Source organism: Canis lupus, chromosome 12, assembly GCF_003254725.2.
Source record: "Canis lupus dingo isolate Sandy chromosome 12, ASM325472v2, whole genome shotgun sequence".
NCBI lineage: Eukaryota > Metazoa > Chordata > Mammalia > Carnivora > Canidae > Canis > Canis lupus.
Genome location: NC_064254.1, coordinates 64,136,584 through 64,160,533, shown reverse-complemented (window position 1 = coordinate 64,160,533; position 23,950 = coordinate 64,136,584). Strand labels below are relative to the sequence as shown.

General features: G+C 45.6%; 1 protein-coding gene across 1 annotated transcript in view; it reads right to left on the bottom strand.

The window, feature by feature from the left end:
• The window catches only part of CRYBG1 (crystallin beta-gamma domain containing 1), a 200,362-nt gene that overhangs the window by 24,701 nt on the left and 151,711 nt on the right, over positions 1 to 23,950 (bottom strand). The window contains exons 3-9 of the mRNA XM_049092426.1: positions 22,455 to 23,824; positions 15,248 to 17,531; positions 12,349 to 12,396; positions 12,145 to 12,263; positions 10,288 to 10,453; positions 7,558 to 7,697; positions 1,427 to 1,553 (exon numbers count right to left, since the gene is read on the bottom strand). Coding sequence (XP_048948383.1) covers positions 1,427 to 1,553; positions 7,558 to 7,697; positions 10,288 to 10,453; positions 12,145 to 12,263; positions 12,349 to 12,396; positions 15,248 to 17,531; positions 22,455 to 23,824 — 4,254 coding nt within the window. The remainder of the gene's footprint in view (positions 1 to 1,426; positions 1,554 to 7,557; positions 7,698 to 10,287; positions 10,454 to 12,144; positions 12,264 to 12,348; positions 12,397 to 15,247; positions 17,532 to 22,454; positions 23,825 to 23,950) is intronic.

The window sequence follows — 23,950 nt, the reverse complement described above, 5'->3', positions numbered from 1 at the left end:
CGATCACAGTACAGGAAGATATTTTGAGAGACCCCACATTCACTAAGTTTTACAGTGTATTGTTATACTTGTTCTCTTTTATTATTATTAGTTACTATTCATCTCTAATTTAATTTTGGCCTAATTTGTAAATTATAATAAATTTGTAACTTAATTTATCAATTAAACTTTATCATATACCTATAGGAAGAAGACCTAGTATATACAGGGTTTCGTGCCATCTGTGATTTCAGGAGCCCACTGAGGGTCTTGGAAGGTGTCCGCTGTGGTTTGGGGGTGAGGAGGAGACCACTAAGCACCCTTTTCCAAGGCATCCTTTTCCAATGCCATAAACGTCACAGTTTTGTAAGTTATTTCAAACAGCCTTCAAAAGCTGGGACAATTCTTTCATATATTCCCAAAACTAAACTTTGTTCTTTGAAAGTGAATTTTAGAAACAAATCATTTATAATGAAAAAGTCATTTATAGCGCAAATGATTTTTGCATGTGGACCCACAAACACGGAGGTAACTAAACCACAGGCTTTGGCAGGAGGGGTAAAATTAAGATAAAAATCACCTCCATGACTTTCTAATTTGATTCAAACTGACTCCAGAAGACAACTGCAAAGTGCAATTTCAAAAACATGCTTGGGACAAGAGCCTCACTCGTGCCCGGGGTAGTCAGTGAGCACCTACTACCATGTGGCACGCACCATGCTCAACGCGGAGGACGAGACAGGTGCAGCCTGGATCCTCCCAAGGCTTCGGGTTTAGAAGAAGAGGTAGAAAGAATAAGACAAAAGACAGGGATAGGGTCGGGCGAGCACAGGCTCCTTTCTAAGGCAGACACTGGGGAGGACGATGTTTGGACATCCAGCCCCAAAGCCCCCAAAGCTGCCGTCCACCCCCGCCTCTGGTCGCCACGACTGGGCCGGTGCCCAGCCTGCCCTGCCCTTCCCCAGCTGCACCCAGGTTCACGCAGAACCCTCCCCACATCTCCATCTAACACGGTCCTGCTTGCTTTCTAAGACCCAACTTGATTGAGCATGAAGCTCTCCTAATCATGGCCCTTCCGGGTCACATCACCTTCAAGGTGGATGTCATCTATCCTTCCAGAGTTTTCCATAAAGGTTTAGTTCTTCACTGTCTTCACTTCCTAAACCACCCCTGCGCTGGAGCTTTGTGCACCTGCCCACGGCTCTGCAAGGCCAGGACTGCCTCGAACGCAGAGAACCCGGGCTTAGCCACAGGTTTTCATCTAGAGCGTCCAGCAAGTTATCCTTCCTATTACTTCCGTCTAGCAGAAGGTTCTGGCTACTACAGAGCTGTGTTCTTTAAAAAAAGAGTCGGTTTTATTGCTTCGAAGTCACAGCCTGTGAATTCTCAGGGTCAACCTGACCAAGAATCAGACCCCCCAGAACATGGTGTTAGATTTCATTTTTACCATTTTCAGAGGCCGCATGGACCCAATATACGCCTCTTCTGTATCCCAGAAGGATAAGTCGGGGTATTCACCAGGTTCCAGGACAAAAGGCACACCCTGAAATCCAGGTTCTTCATAAATGAGCCACCTAAATAAGAACCAAGAGAGAAAAGAGAGGACTCATCATTTGTTTCCAGGGCCTGCAGGACCCCACTGAGGGGAAAGGAAAAGAACGGGATGACGTGTCGGGACCGTGTTTCGCCTACGCTCGGACACCAGAGCAACGTTAGATTCACGGAGGAAGAGGCCATTATCTGCTCCTCCTCCTCTTGACCTTTTACCTGTTTCCTTATGGTTTTGTCCAGTTACTTCAATGTTTGTTATTAGCTGCTTCAAAGCGTAAATGTCTCTATCACTCCCAGTAAGAGAAGTAGCTATTCTGTGGCCCCGTACGGACGTAGAGAGGCCCTGGCTAGGAAACTCGAGCCTTGTTTTAAGAGGCGACATGTCATTTGTAACCACAGAACCGGATGTTTCACCTATTCATTTGTCACAGGGCCCAAAACTACTAACCGGTAGCATCTACCCAGAGCGTAAACGGAATGCCACCTGGAATCTGATCCAATGCACACAACGGTGCTATGAGGAAGGGACACTACTGTCCCCGTTTTACGGATGAGGCTAAGTTGCCCAGGGCCACACAGCTGCAAGTACCAGGTGCTGGGCTGAGCCCCGCTGCCCCCGAGCCAGGCTCCTAACTGGTTTTTGGTAGCAGTTTTTCTCATGCCAGAAAGTGCACATAATTTATGCTTTTTACAACGACTTAGGATCATCACCAGGAGCGTGACAATGCACAGTGGTGTCCTGGGGGCTCTGCGGGGCAGGAGGGCTGCTTGTTCCCAGGCCCAAAAGCTTCCCGAGTTCTTGCATCTGATTTTTACGGCTTTTCAATACCACACCCTTTTATCAGGCTTGTCAGCTGTCACTTCTGCTGCGGTCAGAGAACCAGCAGCCCCCACCTTCCTTTAATGTGCTAGAAACCAGGAAACCAGAGAATCATGCCAGTTAGAACTGCCTCTTTAGCAGTCTTGTAATTTCTTAGTTCCGGGGAGAATTCTGGGGAAGGCGAGGTGGTGGAGATGGGACTTTTCCGGTACGGGAGGTAGTAACGCGCCCCCTTCGTTCACAAGGATGGTGATCACTCCTCCTCTCCCATTCCTTGGTAGCTTCGCTACTAGCCGGAGAATTCCACTTTCCCCAGAACACGGCGCCAAGAAGATAGTGGCCGTAAATCACATTTGTTACCAGCAAAATGAGCTCGATTCTCCCTCTTTGCCTTCTTCTGGTTCCCAGTTTTGGCCCAATGCACATTCTGGGTGATGGGTTTTTGTTAAAGACGTCCTTGGATAAATCAGTTGCTTCTCTAAACTCACTAATTATACAGGGATTTACGCTCGAAATCCTACTGAAGACCCCTCAACACACACACACACACACACACACGTTGACAGACAGAATGGTGTATGTGTGGGTGATCAAAACTAATTCATCCACATGGTTAGAAGTCAGGGTAATAGTTGTACCGGGGGTGGGGGGTAAGAGGATGGCAGGAGGAAGCTTCTGAGATACTGTAATGCTCTCTTTCTTGATCTAGATGATGTTTACACTTTGAAAGTTCACTCAGGGTATATGCTTACGATTTGTCCTGCACCGTTTTTTGTACAAATATTATTACATAGACTTCAATAAAAAATTAAGGTGGGGGGAAAGACTTATCTTTTTAAAAAAAGCACTGCAATGCCCTAAACCACAAGAAAACAGAGCTAAGAGTGGGGTCCTTTAAACTTCATCTGAGGCATGACAGGTAGGGATGCGTTACACAGTTTTGAGAGCTCAAAGCTCTCCCAGGAACACCACGCATGGACTCCACACCCTAACTAAATAGTGGCATTTCATCAGAAATGGTGCTATTAGGCTACCAAGGGCCTTGGAGTCTGAGTCCTCACAAGTAAATGGGTGGAACTTTCTGTAAACTCAGCAGCCTAAGCAAGTGCTTATGAGAACTAGAGGTGTTGCTGAGCACAGGACCCCTTCAGGAGGTCTTCCCTTCTACGGTCTGAGTTGAGGGCATTTATTCATCTGCTACTGAACACTTCACTTTTCTTGCAGCATGTGATTTAGTCACGTAACATTTCTGGAAGGAAGGTAAATTGGGGTAAAGGGGGATCTGTCTGAAAAGTGAACACAAACTGACACAGCGGAAAAGACAGCGTCCTGGGTGAGCATGAAAGGCTTGTGGGGAAGCTCAAACCCACACTTATCAATGTTGGGTGGACTTTGGAATCTGAAAACTCATACACAGCATGATTCATTCTTCCTAAGTTCTAATCCAACAAACTACATTATTCATGAGGCCAGCAGGAAAGGGGGAAACTATCTTCAGGCAGTTTTATTTCAGTCTCTAAAGGTGCTCATATTTTCCCATGTACTTAGGTAATGAGCTTTTACCTACATGATTATTAAACTATAAAGTGTATAAAGTATAACTATAAAGTATGAGCTTTTTTAAAAAAATAGTGTTAAAAATGTTATTATTTCAATAATAGCCATTTGTATGTTTACAATGGTTATCCATATATTGATTAAAAATATTTTATGAAAAAAATATTTTGTGATTATTCTTTTAGAAATACCTTCTAGCCACACAAGAAAAATTGGTCTTGTTCACTTGTTCTTAAAGAAACAAAAAACACCTACAGTATTTCCAGCTGGATCCTCAGTCTTACTCTCCAGAAATGGCTACGTATGAATGCTGGCTCTCTACAGAAACCAACTGGATGTTCAAAAGATTGAATATGTATATGCCAACTTTGAGGTTATTCTAAAGAGGGGGAGCTATGAATCTCAAAGGGGAAAATGTCCCTTTAGGGTGGAGAGTTGTAAGAGGCACCAATTTAACCAAGCAACCAAACTCAGTTATGGTTAATGGGAAGCTGGTTAGCACATGCCACCTTTTATGCAACATGAATATGTAGCATTACTTTTAAGAAGGGTCTTTCCCACATCTGCATCTCATCATGCCTCTAGACCTAACCCATACAATACAGAAAATCCAGGCAATACGGGAACAAGTTAAATGATACCAGGAAACACTCAGAGACAAAACCAGATTGTGGCATATTCCCTATGACAGCCGACCTAAAATATTGCAGGGACAGAACTATAAAAGAAGGGTATGAGAATAACACAGAACTCCAGAGAGAGGCTACACGTGTGGAGGAGTCAGGGGGATGGGCTCAGGCTGGGCCACGCAGGGTGCTGTGGCAGTGCTGGTAATGGTGAGGTCCTAAGTCAGGTGGTGGCCCCATGGGGATGGGTCTTACTACCAGGCTTCATAACTCACACATGTATATCATCTTCTGTGTATATCAAATACTTCACAGTAAAATTGATCAAAGGATATTTGGCTATTAAAACTATCCCCTGACTTCAGAACACCGGCATTCGAGTACCTGTTCTGCTAACAACTAATCCTAACCCCGAGAATATGACTAAAGCCAGTCTTCCTTAAACACATGTTCTTTATGCTCCCTTTAAAGTTCTAAAATTCTTTGTTTTTATTAGAAATATACCCCCCCCCACATACCACCACCACCAAAAGGTATACCCTCATCTCCAGGAGGATGGGTATAGTATTAGCCAGGTCTTAAAACAGAAGTTTAAAAAAAAATTACATTCGATAGAAAAGAATTTCTGAAAGAAAATTTTAGAAATTACTCCTGTTTCCAAGTTAAGAATTTGACAAGCCATACCCTTATTTTGTGTACGTGTAGAAGAGTTTAACCCACAGTAAATGGGCCCTGGAACAAATCTCCTAATGGAATCTAAGGAAGTCCCTCACAAGCAAAGACTTCTCTCTACTGGTTCAGGGCACCAGTGCACCATTAGAAGCAAAGTGAGCACAGGTGTTTACTATCACTTGAATTCTCCCAACCCAGCAAGACTCCCCCGGCAGATCTATAAAAGTACTAGTGACCATTCCCAAAGCCGACCAACCAAGTTCAAGGACCCCAACTTTGAACTGACATCCAAAGCAGTTTTCTATTACCCTAATGGCAACAGAAATGACAACCAGGAAAAAAAAGATGTCCACTGCCATGCAAGCCATCATAAACTGGACACCACCGCAGGTTTGTGACGACCCATGGTGAGACGAGTTAAAGTAACTTTAAAGGTAAGAAATATTACTTCGGTGTAACTCATTAAGCTTCAACAGAACCCAAGCCTGAGTCATGAAACCTTCCAGGCACCAAGATGAACATATAGCAGACGACGATTTCATTCTTTTCCAAGGAGAGTGGTAATTCTCAACTTAATATGAATACTTTGAGAAATGAGATATACACATCTCTTTGATGTGAAAAAAATAATTAAAGGCAGCAAGAGATGAAGCTCTTTTCTTTGTTTAGACTCCTCCTTTTCTTCCCAACTGCCAAAAATAAACATGCCCAGGGCTCAGACAGCTCCTGTACTGCCTTTGAGATCTGTGCAGAGCAGGCTTTAAATACCTTATCCAGGCCGATGACTCCTGGATTTCTATCTCCAGCTTCCCTCCTGAACTCCGGTCGCCTTCGTGTCCTCTCGCTTGAATGTACAGTTGGCGTGTCCAACTTCACCTCTCTAAAATCGAACTCCTGTTTTCTCCATCCCAATAAATGCTGAGGGCCCAAACCCTAGATAGAGCTCAGCCCCTCACACCTCACATACAGTCTGTCAGCAAATGTTGACAGTTCTACCAGGAAAATGTATCCAGAATCTGACCGCTTCTCACCCGCACCTTCTAAGCCCTTAAAACCTCTTGCCTATACAATTGCACTTACCTCTCAACTGGTTTGTTTCCACCCTTGCCTCTTTATAATCTGTTTTCTCCATAGTAGCCAGAGTGAGCTCTCTAAAGCACAAGTTAGATCAAAATCCTCCCATGATCACCCATGTAACGTGGAGTAATCTAACATCGCTCCCAAGGCCTAACATGAGGCCTCTCTCCCATTCCGGTCCTCCCAACTCACTGCTCCAGCCACCTTGACCTCCTGACAGTTCCCCAAACCCGCCCAGCAGGGCTTTGCAATCGCTTCCTGCCAGTGACTCGCCCCCTGACCCTCCCCACCCAGGCCTCCCCAAGGCTGATTCCCTCACTTCCTCTGGGCCTCCACTTAAAATGTCAACAGACACCTCCCTGACCATCCTATCCAAAATGGTGCTACCACTGCTCCTCTCTCCAACGCACGTTTCCTGTAGTATTTGCCATCTGACACATTACACAGGCGTTATCTTATGCATATCCCATCGACAAAAATTTTTGAGCCTTCCCTGAATATATGTTTATAAATGATATACATTATGACTGAATATATTATGAATTTAATAGAAAACACACACACACAGAGAAATCTTTTTTTTTCCACACACAGAAATCTTAAAAGGAGGAGATTTTCAAAAAAAAAAAAAAAAAAAAAAAAAAGAAGAAGCTTCAGTGTGTTTTCCTTGTATCTCAGTGGGTATCTTTCACGCGATCTGGGCTGGGAGCTCCCCTTCAGAGACTACCTTACCCAGGACTGCCACCCGCACTCTCTGTTCTAATTTCCCCTATCTGAGATATTCCCACTTCCTTCAAAATACTCTTGCAGTTTCCTGTGATTTATGAAACCAACATCTGAGGGGCTCTAGACAGCATTGTGTGAAAATGTTCAAGGAAGGAAAGTACCATGTGTGCTGGCCTCCAGCCCTTCTGTTATATCAGGAACACATGCTCTGAATTACCTCCTTTGAATTACCATGAAGGTAAGTAAAAGCTGTAACTCAGCTCCGAATGAATCAGGTTCCTCTGAGATAAGGAAATCCCAACAGTAAACATGCAGGTTTTTTTCCTCCCTGGCACTTCCCCCAAGAAATCGTTATTGTTTATAAGAGAACTGAATCATGGTCACACAGGTGCAAAACAGTCAGAATTTTATGGCCCTTAATGAAACAACAACAACCTCTTTTAGTCAAGAACTACTTAGTAGGACCACAGATCAGAGTATCTTAAGTCTTTCCAGTAGTACACTCACCAAAAGGCTTCATTAATATTGTATTTAAAACGAAATACTTACGTGCCCCAATGTACTTTAATGGAACAAGTCTTCTGCATTATACCAAACCCTTGCATCTCTTCAGTGTCATCAAAGTAAGAATTTAGGAGTCCTAACCCTTCTGGTTCTGTAAATAAGTCAATCTGACTAACTCTGTAATCCTGAAGAAAGAAAAAAAAAGTATACATATACAATAAAAATGATGCCATGCACTTTACAATAAGCTCATTATCTTTTTTTTTAAGATTTTATTTACTTATTTATTCATGAGAGACACAGAGAGAGAGAGAGGGCAGAGAGAGAAGCAGGCTCCATGCAGGGGGTCCGATGGAGGACTCGATCCCGGGACTCCAGGATCACGGCCTGAGCCGAAGGCAGGCACTCAACCACTGAGCCAACCAGGTGTCCCCTCTTTTTTTTTTTTTTTTCAAATAACTAAAATAAGTTTTTTTCTAAAATAAATTTGAAATATACACATGCATTTCACAGAGCACCTGCCATTCATCCCTTCCCTGTTTTCACCCATGACTCAATATTATGTGGCCTTGCAGGGCAGCCATGTTGCTTTAGCCATATAGCTCAGTGTTACTTTCAAGCAAAAAATCCCCAGAAATGCATTTATTTAGAGTTCTGGAACATATTTATTTCCCTCATCCTCACTGAAAAAACTGTTGGCCTTCCTTGGTGACTGGAGTTTTAGCTGGTTTACTTGGACATGACCATCCAAGTCCAGAGGCTCTATAGTCCATAGAGGGGCCACATTGGGGGCCTTCCTCAATTGCTATTTTGTGTCCATAAACCCCCTGTGGTTACTCTCCTTGACTATGACCAAACCTCTATGACATTGGTTTGGTCTAAGTTGTTAAAGCAATGGTAGAAATTTATGACAATTTACAAATCTCTGTACTATGGTCAGTGTACCACGCCCTGCACATCCTGCCCACCAAGCACTCTTCAAAAGGCCTCTCCTGGCTCAGTGCCTAAGTGCTAATAGAACATATATTGAACTTTAATCTTGCTGAGCTAAGTGAACTGAGATACAGAAGAAATGACACACGGGTTGGTTTATGTGAGGCTCGCAAACATTACCAAAAGGAATAAATTTAATGAACTAAAAAGGTGACCTTCCTAAATATGCTGTGATGTGTGTTCATGGTTCAAGCAACCATAAACATAATCTGTAAAAAAAAAATCATAATGTATCAAAAAACATTAAAAATGTCCCTATCCTTTAACATGACACCATTCAGAAAAATTCACCCCAAATAAATCAGAAATTTATAAACAATGAAATGCACCCCAAAAATGCACATACAGCATTATTTGAAATAGCAAAGCATCTGGAGGCAATATTAAGTTCCATGGAAAGAAGGTAAAATAAATGATTTCTTGGAAACCCCAAACCGTGTAGTTACATCAAAGCATTAATGGCATTAAGGTGGTGGTTATTGGACAAAACAGGAGGCCTCTCTTTACCAATATGCTTCACTTTCCTTACCCTACTCCTCCTGAGTGCATCTAAATCCCCACCCACCAGAATCTGACACAGTTGCACGTCACTGAGAGATGTTGATCAAAGGATCTTCAGGAGAAAAGGGTAGGGAGAGAGGAAAAGGATTGAGAACTACAGTTTTTTGTTTTGTTTCTCCCTTGAGTAGTAGAGCCCAACGTGGGGCTTGAACTCGCAACCCTGAGATTATCATGATTATCATGATTACAACTACAGAAAAAAAGCAGACTGGGCTATGGCCAAGATGGAGCAGAGGTTTCAAAAAATTAAGAAAGGATATCTCATGATGGTGGATTGGGATATGTTTAAACACTGCTTTATTACCAATATTATTTGAGCAATAAATAAAAAGTGCAGGTAAATTATCCCACTGACTATGATATTTTTAAACAAGGTTCCTCACATCTTCCTTAAGGTTTATCACATTATCTACTTAAAACTATTGAAAGATAAATCATTTGGAATCCCAATGATCACTGAAGTCACTCAGAAATGTTGACTTAAGAATCAAGTGGCATTTTCCTCTGCCAAAAACTGTTACTCACTCTTACTCATTCTCATTTTACAACATCTTAATCTCCCTATTATACCCAAACGCCCATCTCTGTTACACAAATAGGGTTTTAATCTTCAAGTTGGAAGATACCATTAACTACATTTTTAAAAGTAAAGAATCATCAAATCCCAACAGCCAGAAAGAAAGATTAACACAATTTCCTCATCAACAAATAAGGGACCAAGAAATTTTAGCCAATCTCTAAGGTGGCCACAAGTATCCACTCTTCTGAAACCCACACGAAACCCCAGAGTTGACTTGCAACTGAATTATTTGGGGATTATTTATTTTTTCCAACATGGAGCTCCTATAAGCCACTCAAGATAATCAGAACACACACAGCAACCAAAAAAAAAGTAAGTAGAAGAAAAATCTGTTCACATAGAATTCATCTAAATCAAGTTATTAAGTAAAATACATTTGGAGATGGGGAAGCGGGACAAGAGTGAGAAATTAACCTACAAGATTTGTTATGAAAAAAAATGACCCATCAATTAGAATGTTCCTTTTTGAATTCAAGTGTATGAACACTTAAGTGATAGAAAATATATCTATAGAGCGCCAATCGGTATTTTTCCCCACTTATTTCATAAAATGAACTTTTCTCTCAAAGAAAGAATCACCCCTGGCATTCAATAAATATTTGGTAAACAAATCAATCATCCTGGGTTTTCCCATAACCTACCTGGACCACATGTCTGATTGAACCAATCACCACAGGCTTAGTGGACTCTGCTTCCTCGTTTCCTTCCAAAATATCTTCTATACCCCAGAGACCAGAGAGTTCCAATTCTCCTTCTTCTAAGGGGATGGAGTGCCCTTCAAAATTTGGTTTCTCATATAAAATCCAACTAAGAGTAAAACACAGTGAAACTATTAGCTGGTGTTGGTGAGAAAGGTTTTAATGATTCAAATATTCTAGCTAATAGCCTTTCCCTGCCCCTGTCCTCTCTCCCTCTCCTTCTCCTCTCTCTCTCTCTCTCTATTGTGACCAATTATTATATATATACTGTGGCCAATTCTCTAGTAATTAAGTGTATAAATTCTAAGACTTAATTTACTGGGCATAATTAAGCCTCTGAAAATCCAAAAACTGTATCAGGATCTTAAAGAACTTTTGGCTATCCATTCGAACATCGTAGAGCCACTAATGTTCTATAGAACTCAGTTGGTGAACAGTTGTAAATACTAATACATCAGATGAATGGACTTTTTCTAGAATTCTTTTTTCTCCTTGTACATGTAGAAAACACTTCTGGGGGGGGGCATTTTACCTATATTTTAGAGCCATATCAATGGACATATTGATATAAAGTACTATATGCATGTTAATGGAGAGTATTTTTAAAATATCCTTCCCCCCCAAAATAAATAAAATAAAAATAAAAATATCCTTCCCAACAAAAGACATCGAAACAGTAAAAAAAAATCTGTCAATACATGACAATGCTGTTCTTAGATGCTTACGCTATTTTTTAAGATTTTATTTATGTATTCATGAGAGACACACAGAGAGAGAGAGGCAGAGACACAAGTAGGCTCCATGCAGGGAGCCTGACATGGGACTCGATCCCGGGTCTCCAGGATCAGGCCCTGGTCTGAAGGGAGCGCTAAACTGGGGAGCCACCCGGGCTGCCCAGATGCTTATGGTTTTAAGAGAAAAGCTAACAAAAGTTGGGAAAAAAAAGCACTATTATATGAGAAAATTTATATTTATAAATTTATATAAAATTTGTTTTTAGTGTTATTTTTGGTCTCCAAATTTAAGAGCCAAAGCTAATTATATTTTTGTAATGAATGTGTTGAAGATACAGAAAAATGTTAAAATATCTAAAACCTAACAGGAAAGATGCTGCATATTTAACCAAATGAAAAAAAAAAAAAACCTTACTAATTTTCTAAACCACAAATGTTTAAAGCCCAACCTTCTCTATTTCAAAGAAGGTATCAAAGATAAGTCTTTATGCCAGATAAGTGATTTATTAAAAATGTCTTTTTTTTTTTTAATGTCTTTTCTTAATTCAACTTCCTGTGTATTTCCTAGAAGCTGTCAACCTGGTAAATAATTTTTTCACCAGGTTCTTTATCAAAACCATCAGTTGCTAAAAAGTTGGGAAATAAATTTTAGGCTAGTCACAATTTGTCTTTTCTTAAAAACCATTTAAAATTCTGCAAACATGACTCGTGCAATTCTTTCCAACCTCACTGAAAATTCATAAACCAGAAGTGTTAGTATGGACTCTGCTGTTCAGTAGGGCCAGCCAGTGTGATGTGGGGATATATGGGAAAAAGACAGTTGTACTGCTGCACTTGCCCGACTTTTGTAGCATAAACAAACAGGCATCACTTCTATAAAGCAGAAGCATGGTTAAAAATTGTAATTTCTTAGAGATGAATTTCTGGTAATACTCACTAAGAGTAGGATTTTCTGCCCTTTCCATTACTAAAGGCATAATTTTAAATAATTTCTGAAGACCAAAAAGGTAATTAAAAATGTAAACCACAAACCCTCTAAGTCAGGAATCCAAAGCACCATTCTTACCATCCTCTGACGACTTTGATGATTACCACCGGAGAGAGGCTCCAAGAGCTGCAATCCTCAATGTCACTGAAAATTTCAATGCACTCCTCAGAGACATCCGGGTCCCTGTAGATCACTACCTACAAGAAAACAAAAGTGGAAGCACATGGTTGAACGTTATCAGATCAAAATAAAAGCTGGCCTAGAAACAGAACATCATCTTACCTTTCCGGGTCGGGGATTGATTTTATTTGTAAGACTTCCTCTAAGCGTCTGAAATCAGATGAACAAAAACACAACAAATTAAACTCTGTGTAATACTCTCCGGAGTTTCTCTGCTCACGATCCTTTAAGATCATATTTATTTGCCTCACAATGTATATCGATTTTGAAACAATCTGCCTTGATCTGTGCCAAAGCTATGTTAAAGCTCTCTTTGAGTCTACAGTACTAAATCAAGAGTGGTTTGGGTCCTCTAACTAAATGTGGCATTTTAATTTCTCCTCATTTGTTTGTCTGTTTTTACAGAGAGGAGGAGAGAGGGATACGGGGCTCCATCTCACCACCCTGAGATCGTGACCTGAGCCAAAATCAAGAGTCCGACACTTAACCAACTGAGCCACCCAGCCACCCCTCTATTTCTCCTCGTTTAAATGCCTGGAATATATCCACTAATCTAGAAAACTTCAGGGCCCAAGGGTTGGAACTATTTTTTACATCAGTTCACAGAGTAAGAATCCAGCAAAGAAATTTTAAGTCAAATGATCTCTGTATAACGTCAAGTAAAGAGAAACTATAAAGTATTAATCATGGATCTAGAAGGAGCTGCATCAATTTCATGTGTTCATAGACCCACCTCGTCTGAAACTATAAATATTATCTTTTCATTGTAACATCTGACCATCACGTAATAAGTATTAGTCTCAGTAAAGGGGTGTTTATGGAATATATCACAACAGACATTGCACATTGTATACTTGATTCTCCCTTCTTGGTGGACAAAATACATTTTTGTATGGCTCCCAACCTAATCATTTTCAAGAACATCTGACGAGACCAGTAGAACCAGAAATGCGTAAGATAATAAAAACAGTAATCACACATGAAAAAAATATTATAAAACACGGACTACTTCCAATGCTGACCAGGATGCTTATTCTAAGGACTGCCTTTGATCTAATCACTCTCGCACCAAACCATAGCACAGTATGTCCAAGACCACAGAAAGGCCTCACTACAAACATTACTAAAAATCAAAATGGCATCTACTTATTTATATATGCACTTATTTAGAAGTGGATAAGCTGAAGGCCTGAAATTTAAAACAAAATTCAGGTAAGATGATAAAGACAGAATAGCTATAGAATAAACAAAGCCCAAGACCTAAGAAAACAGCAACAACAACAAAAATTTAAACATAAAAAGACCTAGAGAAAGTAGAAAACACTGTTTCTCCTTTTTACTCCATTTGGCTCGATTTTTCAAGGGATTCCATAGGGAAACTGTGTATTTTGTTGTCAGACTCATCAGATTGCTGTCAAGTAAGAGAAGTGATCTAAGAATGATTTAAAAAGAGAAAATAAATAAAAATAAGAGTATTTCAATAAATACTTGAAATGGCAAGTAGCCCAGTGGAAACTGGGCTTGAGAGGAATACTTAAAAATCTTATGATTTCTGAGTGCTATGGGCTGATTCAGTGTTGTTTGTTTACAGCAGTGGTTCTCAAAGTGTGGTCCTAGGTCCCCTGGACGATCCCCAAGAAACTTCCAGGAAGTCAACGAGGTCAAAACTGTTCTCATGATAAGAAGAGGGTATTTTCCTTTTTCAGTCTCTCCCTCACAAGCGTGCAACAGACTTTTCCAGACAGTCCAGGACATCTGATGACATCATTGCTCTGATGGTTAATGGAAGGCGTGCTCCTGTGTTCTCACGCTTTAAGTTTTTCTTAGTGTTAATTTCTGATATAATAAATTTGTTCAATAGGCATAACCCATGTAAACCAAAGCCCTCTGGGGTCCTCAGTAGTTTTTAATTAACAAAGGTGTCTTGAGACCAAAAGTTTGAAAAGTTTTGAAAAGAGGGATCTGAGCTTCTGCTGGACACCCACCTGTGCATTTTGAAAGAGCTTCCAAAATTATATCCTATGCTAGGCTTGAGCAAGAGCCCACGCAACAAACGGAAACACACTGCAGTGTCTGTGTAAATGAGGAAGAGGGCACGGTATTTTCTGACGGACTACGCTGTGCCGCATGATGGTCTACACTTGCCTGACAGCCCAGTCCACAGCGTGGGCAATAGGAATACATTGGTCCGTCCACTTCTTTTTTCAGGGCTAGCGGAACTGCCCTCTAGAACTTACTTTCTGCCTGCCTCAGTTTCCTCCCTCCACTTGAGTATGAAGCTCCGTAACAGAAAACCACAAAATTCACACCAAAAACTCCCTAAAAAGAAACAACCTCTGGAAGCCAGATAAAAGAAGACAGAGAAATCATAACCGTCCTTCAAAACCCTATTTCACTGCCCTCGCTATGATATTCAAGGAAAGATCCGAGGTGGACCAAAACTCTCTATGCCCCCCAGCAGCTTGTAGGAAAAAGTGTTTCCCTGATGAAACTTTCAAATAAAGAGAAATTACTTCCCGAGTTCCATGGGATAATCACCTCGTTACTTAGGGAAAGAAAGAGTGGATCTTACACATCGTAAGAGAAGGGTTAGGAACAAGATTTCTTGGTGGGGCTTTTCTGAATAAATGAAGCAGCTTTACAAATCTTCAAAATGCTAAGTAGAGCGTTGAGCATTCTTACCCAGAACTAGGTAAGAAAAAAATAAAAAAATAACCTTGTCTGTAGAGACGAGGTAGCTTACCTACACCTTTCAGATTACAACACCTTAAGATACTTAGAGCATATTTTCCCCACTAGAGTAGCAATGCCTTGGGGACAGAAATCCTAGTACCTCTCTTCTTGGCCCCCAGTTCTTTGTACACAGAGTGGGACTGCAGTGGGACAGAGGGCCAGAAACCATCGCACGCACGGCCACTTAAAACACCACGAACTGCTCACCGTCCCTCTCCCCTCTCGTTTTACAAACCCACCCAACAGATGGTAACGCGTGGCTACTCACGGTTGCATCTGATAATGACATTGCAGAAAAAGACACGTTTGGGTCGAACCGGCTGGATTTGAAGAGACCCATGAAGTCCGCGTCGCTGTGTCCGGGGTTGGGCAGGCTCGACTTCAGGACGCTCTCGGCGCGATCGCTGCCGGTCTTCGGTTTAGGAAACTCGGACAGTTTGGCTTCGGGCAGGTGTCCGTTGCTCCGCGACCCCGGATCTTCTTTGGTCTCCTCCCTGGGCAGGTATTTCTCCATGTAGCCTGGACTTTTCAGACCCGGGAGGGATGCATTTGTCGCGTCGAAGCCGAAGACCTTGAGGCTGCCGGGTGGGAGGCTGGGCCGCTCCTGGTCTGCCCGGCAGGGCGGGGCGCCCTCTGCCCCGGGCCTCGGAGGCCGAGCAAGAGAACCGCTGCTCCGGGCAGCGCCGAAGCACGTGCTCATGGTGCTCACCGACGTCACCGACGGAGAAAAGACTCTGTCTTGTGCTGAAGGCAACATGCTGGAGAAGAGCGCGCTTTTCTCCAGCCTCGATCTCTTCACGCCGCCGCTTGGGACATCTCTGTTCTCTTTGTCCTCGGTCTCGGGGCCGGTGGGAGGCTCAGCCTTCCCGTCCGGGTCCAGGACCGACAACCCGAAGGGGACGCTCTGCTCCGTAGACGTGCGTTTGCTCCTCAGGTTGGATTTTGTGTAAAGATTCTGCATCAAGTGCAGGGCCGGTGACATTTCTGGGGGGCTGTCCTTTTTCTTCCCCAAGCCACAGGTGAACACGTTGGGATCTAACACCTTTTCCAGGTGGTCCTCGTGGATGGGCGGCATGACAAAGGGAGGGGCGGGGCAGCTGGGCACCCTGGCCTTCTTCTTCTTCTGGGGCACACAGGCTGTGCTGTCCATGTTTTTGATGATTTCAGTGAACTTCTCCATGTCGGAAGAAGAATCCAGCAGGTTGTCGTCGCCCCCCGCGGGGCCGCTCCCGAGGCTGGCAGGGCTGTCCGGGCCGCTCGCCGCACTCGCGTGGGGCCCTGGAGCGCCGCCCGGGGGGCTGCCCACGCTGGGGTCGCCCTGCAGGGTCGCGGGTCGCAGGTGCTCCCCGGATTCTGGAAGCGTGACTTGGGGGCCAGGTTCGGCTGCGGGTTCCTCGCTGCGATGGCCGGGTTTGGGCGCCGTGCCCTCGCGGCCCGGGCCTTCCTCTTTCGGGGGAGCACAGCTTGCGACAGAAACCACTTCGAGTGGATCGTTCTGACAACTTGGCAGCTGGGCTCCTCTGACTTCGGGGCCCTCGGAGATGACCTGGGCGCCTGCATCGTGGGTGCTCTCCACGGGGAGCATGAAAGACCGGACGTGGACAAGGACCGTGGATGGGCACTCGGGCCCCACGGCCTCCGGGCCGTGCTCTGCGGACGGAGGAGGCCTCGCTGCTGCCCCTCCTCCTCCTTCAAGCTTGGAGGGCTGCACCGCCCCATCGTTCTTATGCGGCGGGGGCAGAACACAGCCGTTATGGTTTTCTGACGCTTTTAGATCAGTTCGTGGGAGACTGCTTATGGGAGCTCGAACACACGCGCCTTTGGGTGCAGGCTGGGAGGGAGAAGGCCCGTTAGATGACTCAGCTGGGGGCTGTGAGTCAGATAACGTATCCTGTGGCTTTGGTGCGGCCGCTGGGGGGGGCTCTTTGGTATCAAGAGTGGCGGGAATGTCCTGTGCTGGATCAGTCATGTTTTCAAGCGCAAGTCTTTTGCTCCCCGCGGCCTTTGAGTCATCCTCTCCTGAGGCCTCGTGGTCCTCGACAGGATTCAGAGCTGCGGCCACTGCTTCGGGAGGGCAGCCGGCGTCTGTGTGCACTTCTGCTCTAGCACTTGGGTGAAGTGGAGGGCCAGGAGCTTGGCCCTGGGGAGGCTGGCCCCCCGATCCCCCCGCACTGGGGCTGCCGGCTGCTGGGGGGATCTCCTCCTCAGTAACTTTGGATTCTGTCGAGGTTTCCTTTGCCAGCATACCATTCTGGTGACTGTTTGGCAGTACTTTCTTTTCAGATTGCTCCATCTCTTTGGCTTTCTTGGCTAAATTCAGCTTCGCCCTCCCAACAAACGTTTTATTACAGGAGGCAGGAGGGTTCCTTGTACTTCGAACATCAGCGTGTCTTGGGCTACTGCTGTTGGCCCTTTTGTTTTCAAATAAGGAGATTTTGTTGGCAGTGTTTCCTTTATGAACCGGCTGGCTAAATGGATTATGCTCGTTTCCCGAACTGTCAGGATTCTTAGGAGTTTTAAGATTTAGTTCCACATGTTTGGGCTTGGCCGGGCTGCAAAAATAAAGCAGTAAGATAAAGTTATTGACCTAGTTTTGAAAAGCCAACATACCAATTTACTACGAAACATTTATTATTATGAAAAGCCAACATCTCTCTGGTAAGTAACATTTGTTTTTTTATGAGACTATTTTAAAACAATCCTAAGTACACTCAACTATTTTTAATGGAGGTTTTGCTTCTGTAGGATGGATGAGAAAATTATATAGCTAAGAAAGTCAAGAGGTGGGAGGTTAGCAAGTTTATCGAGTACCTAATATGTGAGCACGGTGCTTGACACTAAATTCAGAAGACAGCTTAGGGCTTGAAGAACATGAGGTTGAATTTATATATTTGATGTACTCCTTTATTTTGAATATGTAAATGATCTCCCCAAATAGCAGCTGTGTATTTTTATTTTATCATAATTTTTAAGCATTATTTCAAAAGGCTAGATTATAAAAATATTTATCTGTTATTTACCTCTTTGAATATTTTATTCCCTTCATCTTCCTTCATATAACTTTACTCTGATTATACAAGTGTGTCCACTACAGATCATATGGAAAATATAAAAATGAAGAATCACTCATACTCCTACCACTCAAATAATCTCCCTGTTAACATTTTAGTGTACTCTTTTTGTATGCATGGTAAAATACTTTTAACAAAATTGGAATTGTTCCATTCCATAGTGTTTCAGATTTTATATTTAAAAAAAGATAAATTAATCTTATCTTTCACATTTTTAACATTTTCATGTTACTAAAAATTTGAAGTTTTTCATAATGTCTGCATAAAAGTTTAATCATATGGATGTACCATAATTTACTTATCAGTTACTCAACTGTTGGTGTTGTTGCCTTCTGGTGGGGGCAAAAGGCATCTCCCCTCGCTCTATAAACAAGCTATAATATTTCTTGGTTATTACCGCCTACTGGAAATCATAAATCTTTGTTTTCTTTCTGTTTGACATTAGCCAGCTCTGGTCCTGGCTCCTACACTAATGTGTGAGCTTGGTCAAGTTAACTCACTGGACTCACTACCTTTCCTATCTAGAAAAAACAAACAAATCGATAGTTTAGAACAGAGATGATCCTCTCCCCACCACACCTTTCCCAAGTGATGGCCGAAGGAATTCTTGGGAGTTCTCTCCAACAGTGACCGAGGGTCCAAGAGCGACCGAGGGCTGGGGCCAGCCACCCTCCTCTCGACCAAAGTCACTTCTACTTGTCTATTGTATATATCACTTTTAAGCTTTCCTAGAAGAATGGGCTCTGAAGCTAAACACAACACAATGTCTAAACCATACATCTAGTGGTTTCTAAAATGAGGAGATAATAACCACTAAGAATCACTGATTGACACACACTTGAGAAACAGTGTACTTGCCTAATGTACTAGTTTAAACATTCTCTTTTACAACGAGGAAGTTGAAGCCTAGGAAAGGCAGGTAATTTGCCAGAAGTCATACACCTAGTGAGGGACAGGGCCATGATTTGAAACCAGGGGTTGTGGTTTTGGAGGCTATGCTCCTGACCACTCTACTCTTCTGCTTCCCCAGACCTCAGTGACTAAATCTGGTCCTTTCCAGCTTGATATATTCAAGAGGTCAATGAATTATCGTGAGAGCTGTAAGATTAAGCGATCAAACGTTGGAGGCTACTTTGATCATGAAAAGTGGAGAAGCACAGAAATCTCACTGCTGCCTCCACATGGATTCATTGGCTTTCAAGAAAGAGGGGCTTTTTTGAAGGAACAGGCAATATGACTTTGGGTGAGACACCTTATCCTTCTGGATAAAATGAGAACACTGAAAAGACTTGAGAAGTCTTTCCAAAATATAGCATTAGGAACTTAGATTTTTATTTTTAGGAATTTGATTTAAATACTAAATTTCATATACTCTCATGAATTTCTCTTAGGCACTGCTCTCTCCAATAGCTCCACAAAATAGCTAGGCTCCCTCATGGTGGGCCCATATCTTAAATTTAAAAGGAAAATTAACATACACACACTACCTTGAAGACTGAATTCTAAAACCAGTGGAGTCGAAATGGAGAGCTTACAAATGCCATCAGTTAATGAAAGATGTTCACATGCCAGTAAATACACATTTTAAAAAATTCTCAGGGATCCCTGGGCGGCTCAGGGGTTTAGCGTCTGCCTTCGACCCAGGGTGTGATCCCAGGGTCCCGGGATCGAGTCCCGCATCAGGCTCCCTGCATGGAACCTGCTTCTCCCTCTGCCTGTGTCTCTGCCTCCCTTTCTCTCTGTGTCTCTCATGAATAAATCAAATCTTAAAAAAAAAAAAAAAAAAATCTCACTAATCAGCTCAAGGAACAGTCAAACATCAAAGTATATCTTATGATGTCAATGGAAAACACTACAGGTTAGCCAACAAGCTACCTTAAGGACAGGAAACACATCTGCACATTAAAGATTTACGCCGAGATCAAAATATGTTTTACAACCAAACTTTCTGTGCTATTAAGTTCTGCTACCAAGAGTCACTACAATTAACCTAGCTCATACCGATTAAAAGGAAGGCTTCTCTAATTCATGCTTTGTGTAATGCCTTTATTATAATGGAGAAGGGAAAATCATCTGATGTCTTAAAAGCTGTGGCTAGGAGAGGAAAATTCTCCTTATTCTAAACATACCATTGCTAATCTCAACATTCAACACCTGGAACAGAACTGAAGACATAATTTTTCTAACAGCATCGAGAAACTTGCTGCTGCACAGTCCTTCTTCAGGGAATACAAAATAATTCACACTAAAACTTCAGATGCAAATTGCTTTTTAAAAATAATCGGTAACGTTCCTTCTTAAAATACCATCAGAGGAAAAAAACCGGAAAGGAAATCCATCAAACAGAAAAAGACTAGAAGGAATTAGTTTTCCCATTTCCACAGACTGCCAATTCACCAAGCGTGAGGCCTGGTGGAAAGCACAATCAAGCCAAATGCCTTGCCGAGGAGAAATTTTAGGTAGAAAGTGATGGGCACAGAGAAGAAGACGTGGTTTAGTTCACAGAAAACAGGACGTGCAGAGTTTCGTTGCAGGATCGCTCCCCAGGTCTGTTTACCCTACTCCTTGCAACATTTCTGGTTTTTCCACTGGCGTTCTCCGATTGGAAGGCAGGTAAGGCAGGTAAGGGCGTCCTTAAACAGCTCCGCAGTAACATTTCTCTAAGCTCACACTTAGGAGGTCTGAGTGTGCAGTCACACTGGCCTTCTACAAATAATGGGCATCACCCACTCCGATTACTCCTCTGACACAGCCGTTACAGAATAAATAGCTGACTTTATCAAAGGTCTCCAGGTTGGCAGCTGGTGAGGTAGCTCACATTACTCATTAAGCAGGTTCTCCCTCACGTGTTTACCAAACAGACCTCCTACTCTAGAGCCTTACTTCTCCAAGAATTCAGAGAGAATGAAACCGTTTGGTTTAAAGATCAAAATGCTGTGAAAATCCTGGCTCTTTCAATAAGGAATAAATGTAGGAACAACTTGGGCAGTTTATATTTTTATTTTTATTTTATTTTTTCGACTTGGGCAGTTTAGATGCTCATGTTTCACAGACGCTCCCTGGGAGGTGGAGCAGTGAGCCTGTGGGAAGGGGAGAGGGTCTGGGGCTTTACAGGGGCCCCTCCTTACCCCAGCCACCTTCCCAAACCACATTGAGCACCCCAGCCCAAGCTCACCTCCAAAAAGCCAACTGACTTATCCTACTTTGCGCTTCCCCAGCCTTTACAGCTCACAACCCAGCGAGCAGTTCCCTGGGCCATCACCTCCTGTAGCATCTGTCTGCATCTGGCAAGCCAGAATGGGCCAGAAACTCCTCAAGGACAAAACACTGAGTCACACTGCGAGTTTCCCCTCAGAGCTCCTGGCCCAATACCATCCATGCACAGAAGTCACTCAATAAATATTTGGAAAAAAAAAAATCAATGAATTTAACAGTAGGTAGTCAGCCTGTTGAGCTTGATTCTTCCAACGCATGGTATCCTTTCATTTAACAACACCCCTCCCCCCCCCAGGACACTGCTTTTTCTTCATTTGAATAACTAAGAATTACTTTTCAACCTGGGAGCAAAAATATCACTAACTTCCCTAACATTCTAAGGAGAGAAATGGGGGTGGGGGGGGGGATGTTTAAGCCACACTGAGTTCCAGAAAAAGTTCTGTGAGTTCTCTTAGACTCACAGGTGTCAAAGCTCCAGGGTCACACTGAACGTAAGCCGGTTTGCTCCCGGTTTCCAAATTTGTGGCACAGAATGCCCTACCCAGGAATGCGGGGGTGCATTTTGAATAAAAGAACTAGCCCAGGAGGCACCTGGGTGGCCCAGGGGGTGGGCAGTGGGCCTTTGGCTCAGGTTGTGATCACCGGATCCCAGGATTGAGTCTGGCCTCGGGCTCGCTCCCTGCAGGGGAGCCTGCTTCTCCCTCTGCCCCTGTCTCTCTGCCTCTCTCTCTGGGTCTCTCATGAATAAATAAAATCTTAAAAAAAAAAAAAAAAAAAAAGGATTAGCTCACATCAGGCTAAGGGGTCTTCTTTCAATCGAGTAAACATTGAGTCTCGGGAGATTTTTACATCCACCAAACTGAATATTCTATCAGAACAGGAATGAGCAACCCGACTGGGCTTCCCAAAGTGTCCTCTTCTTAAACCTGTGCTAACCAGCGCTTCACTGTCTTAGTTACGGTGTGGAGGGGGAAAATTCGTGCACAGACCCATCTGCCCCGAATGCAGAGACCCCCGCGCCCCCCAGACCCCCGTCCCCCGCACATCGGCCAGAGCTCCACCAGCAGACCCCTGCACAGCTGTGGACAGCCCCAGCCCCCCCAGCCCTCCCAGCACCCCCCCGCACCTGCGGACAGCCCCAGCCCCCCCGCACCTGAGGACGGCCCCCGCCCCCCCGCCCCCACTTACAGGGTCACCTTCGTGGTCACCGTGGACCTGCCGGCGCCGAGATGGTTCCTGGGCTTCCCTCCGTCGGCGTCGGGAGCAGCGGCCGGCCGGCCCGGCTCTCTGCCTCGGCCGTCGGGGTGGCCCGGGGCCAGGCCCCTCTTGTGCTCGGGCCTGATCTCGGGCAGCAGCGTCGCGCTCTTGACCGTGAGCTCGCGGGGCCCGCCCCGGGCCGCCCCGTCCGCGCGGTCCTCGGGGGGCTCCCCGGCGGGCGCGGCCTCGGGGCCTCGGCTCCGGCCCCTCCTCTTGGCCGGGGACGCGGCGGGCGGCGGCGGGGGGGGCGCCGGGCCGCGCTCCGCCTCCCCGCGGGGCTGCCCCCTGGCCCCGGGGCCGGCCTTGGCCTCCGCGCCCGCCGCCGCGGCAACGCCCGGGTCGGGGCCCGCCGGGGAGTCCCCGCTCCCCGCCGCGTCGGGCGCCCGCTCGCAGCCGCTCCCCGGGCCGTCCCCGCCCGCGCTGTCGGGCGGCGCCGCGTCGGGCCCCGGGGACTCGGCGGACCTCTGCGACCTCCGCCGCCTGCCGGCCCGGCGGCCGCACGACCTCCTCTCCATGTCGTCGGGGTCGCCGCAGTCGTCCGGCCCGGGGGCCGCGCCCTCGCCCTCGCCCTCGCCCGCGCCCGCGCCCTCGCCCGCGCCCGGGGAGACGACCAGGGTCAGCGCCGCGGGCCGCGCGCGCTCTCCGGGGCCGCGCCGGGGCCCCGCTCCGCCGTCCGCCGCCGCCCCCGCCGCCGCCCCGGGGCCCCCGCCCGCCTCCGCACACCCGGGGGGCGCCCCCGCCGCAGCCCCGGCGCCCGGGGCGGCCTCCTGCTCGCCGCCAGCGCCGCGGGGGGCGCCCTCCCCGGGACCGCCCGCCCGCGCCTCCGCGCGCCCCTGCCCGGAGGGACTCTCGAGCGGGGAGGGCAGCTGCTTGGCGGCCCCTGGGACGGACCCTCCCTCTGCCTCCCGAGGCTCTAACTGGGGCGCATCACGCCCCGGGCCCCGCGGCCCCGCCGCCCCGCGTCCGCTGGCGCACGGGGCCCGCCCGGCGTCGGGGGGCGCAGCGCGCACGCGGCTGTCCGAGGGCCCCCCGGGTTCCCGCGCCGGGGGCCTCTCCTGCGGGGGAGCCTCCTCGCCCGGGTCCCTTGGCTTCGGCTGGCTGCCCTGAGGTTGGCTCTTGTCACTCTCTCTTTCCGGGGGTTTGGAAGAGGTCCCATCCTTGGGAGACGCGGCTTTGGCGTGGGAGCCGGAGGGGCTCTCCACCCCGCTTCTGCCGGACCTCCTCCGGCCGGCCGCGAACAGGGTGCCGAGCTTCCCCAACACCGGCTTGCGTCTGTTTTCCTCTGGTGGTTGCGCCCTGGACTGGAAAACAAATGGGGTTGGGGGTGGGGGGGAGAGAAACGATGAGAATCTGCGTTTCCCACCCCCCACCTCCCCTTTAGGAGTAAGCACGTGGCAGAAGGACAAGCCAAAATGGTAGCGACCAGC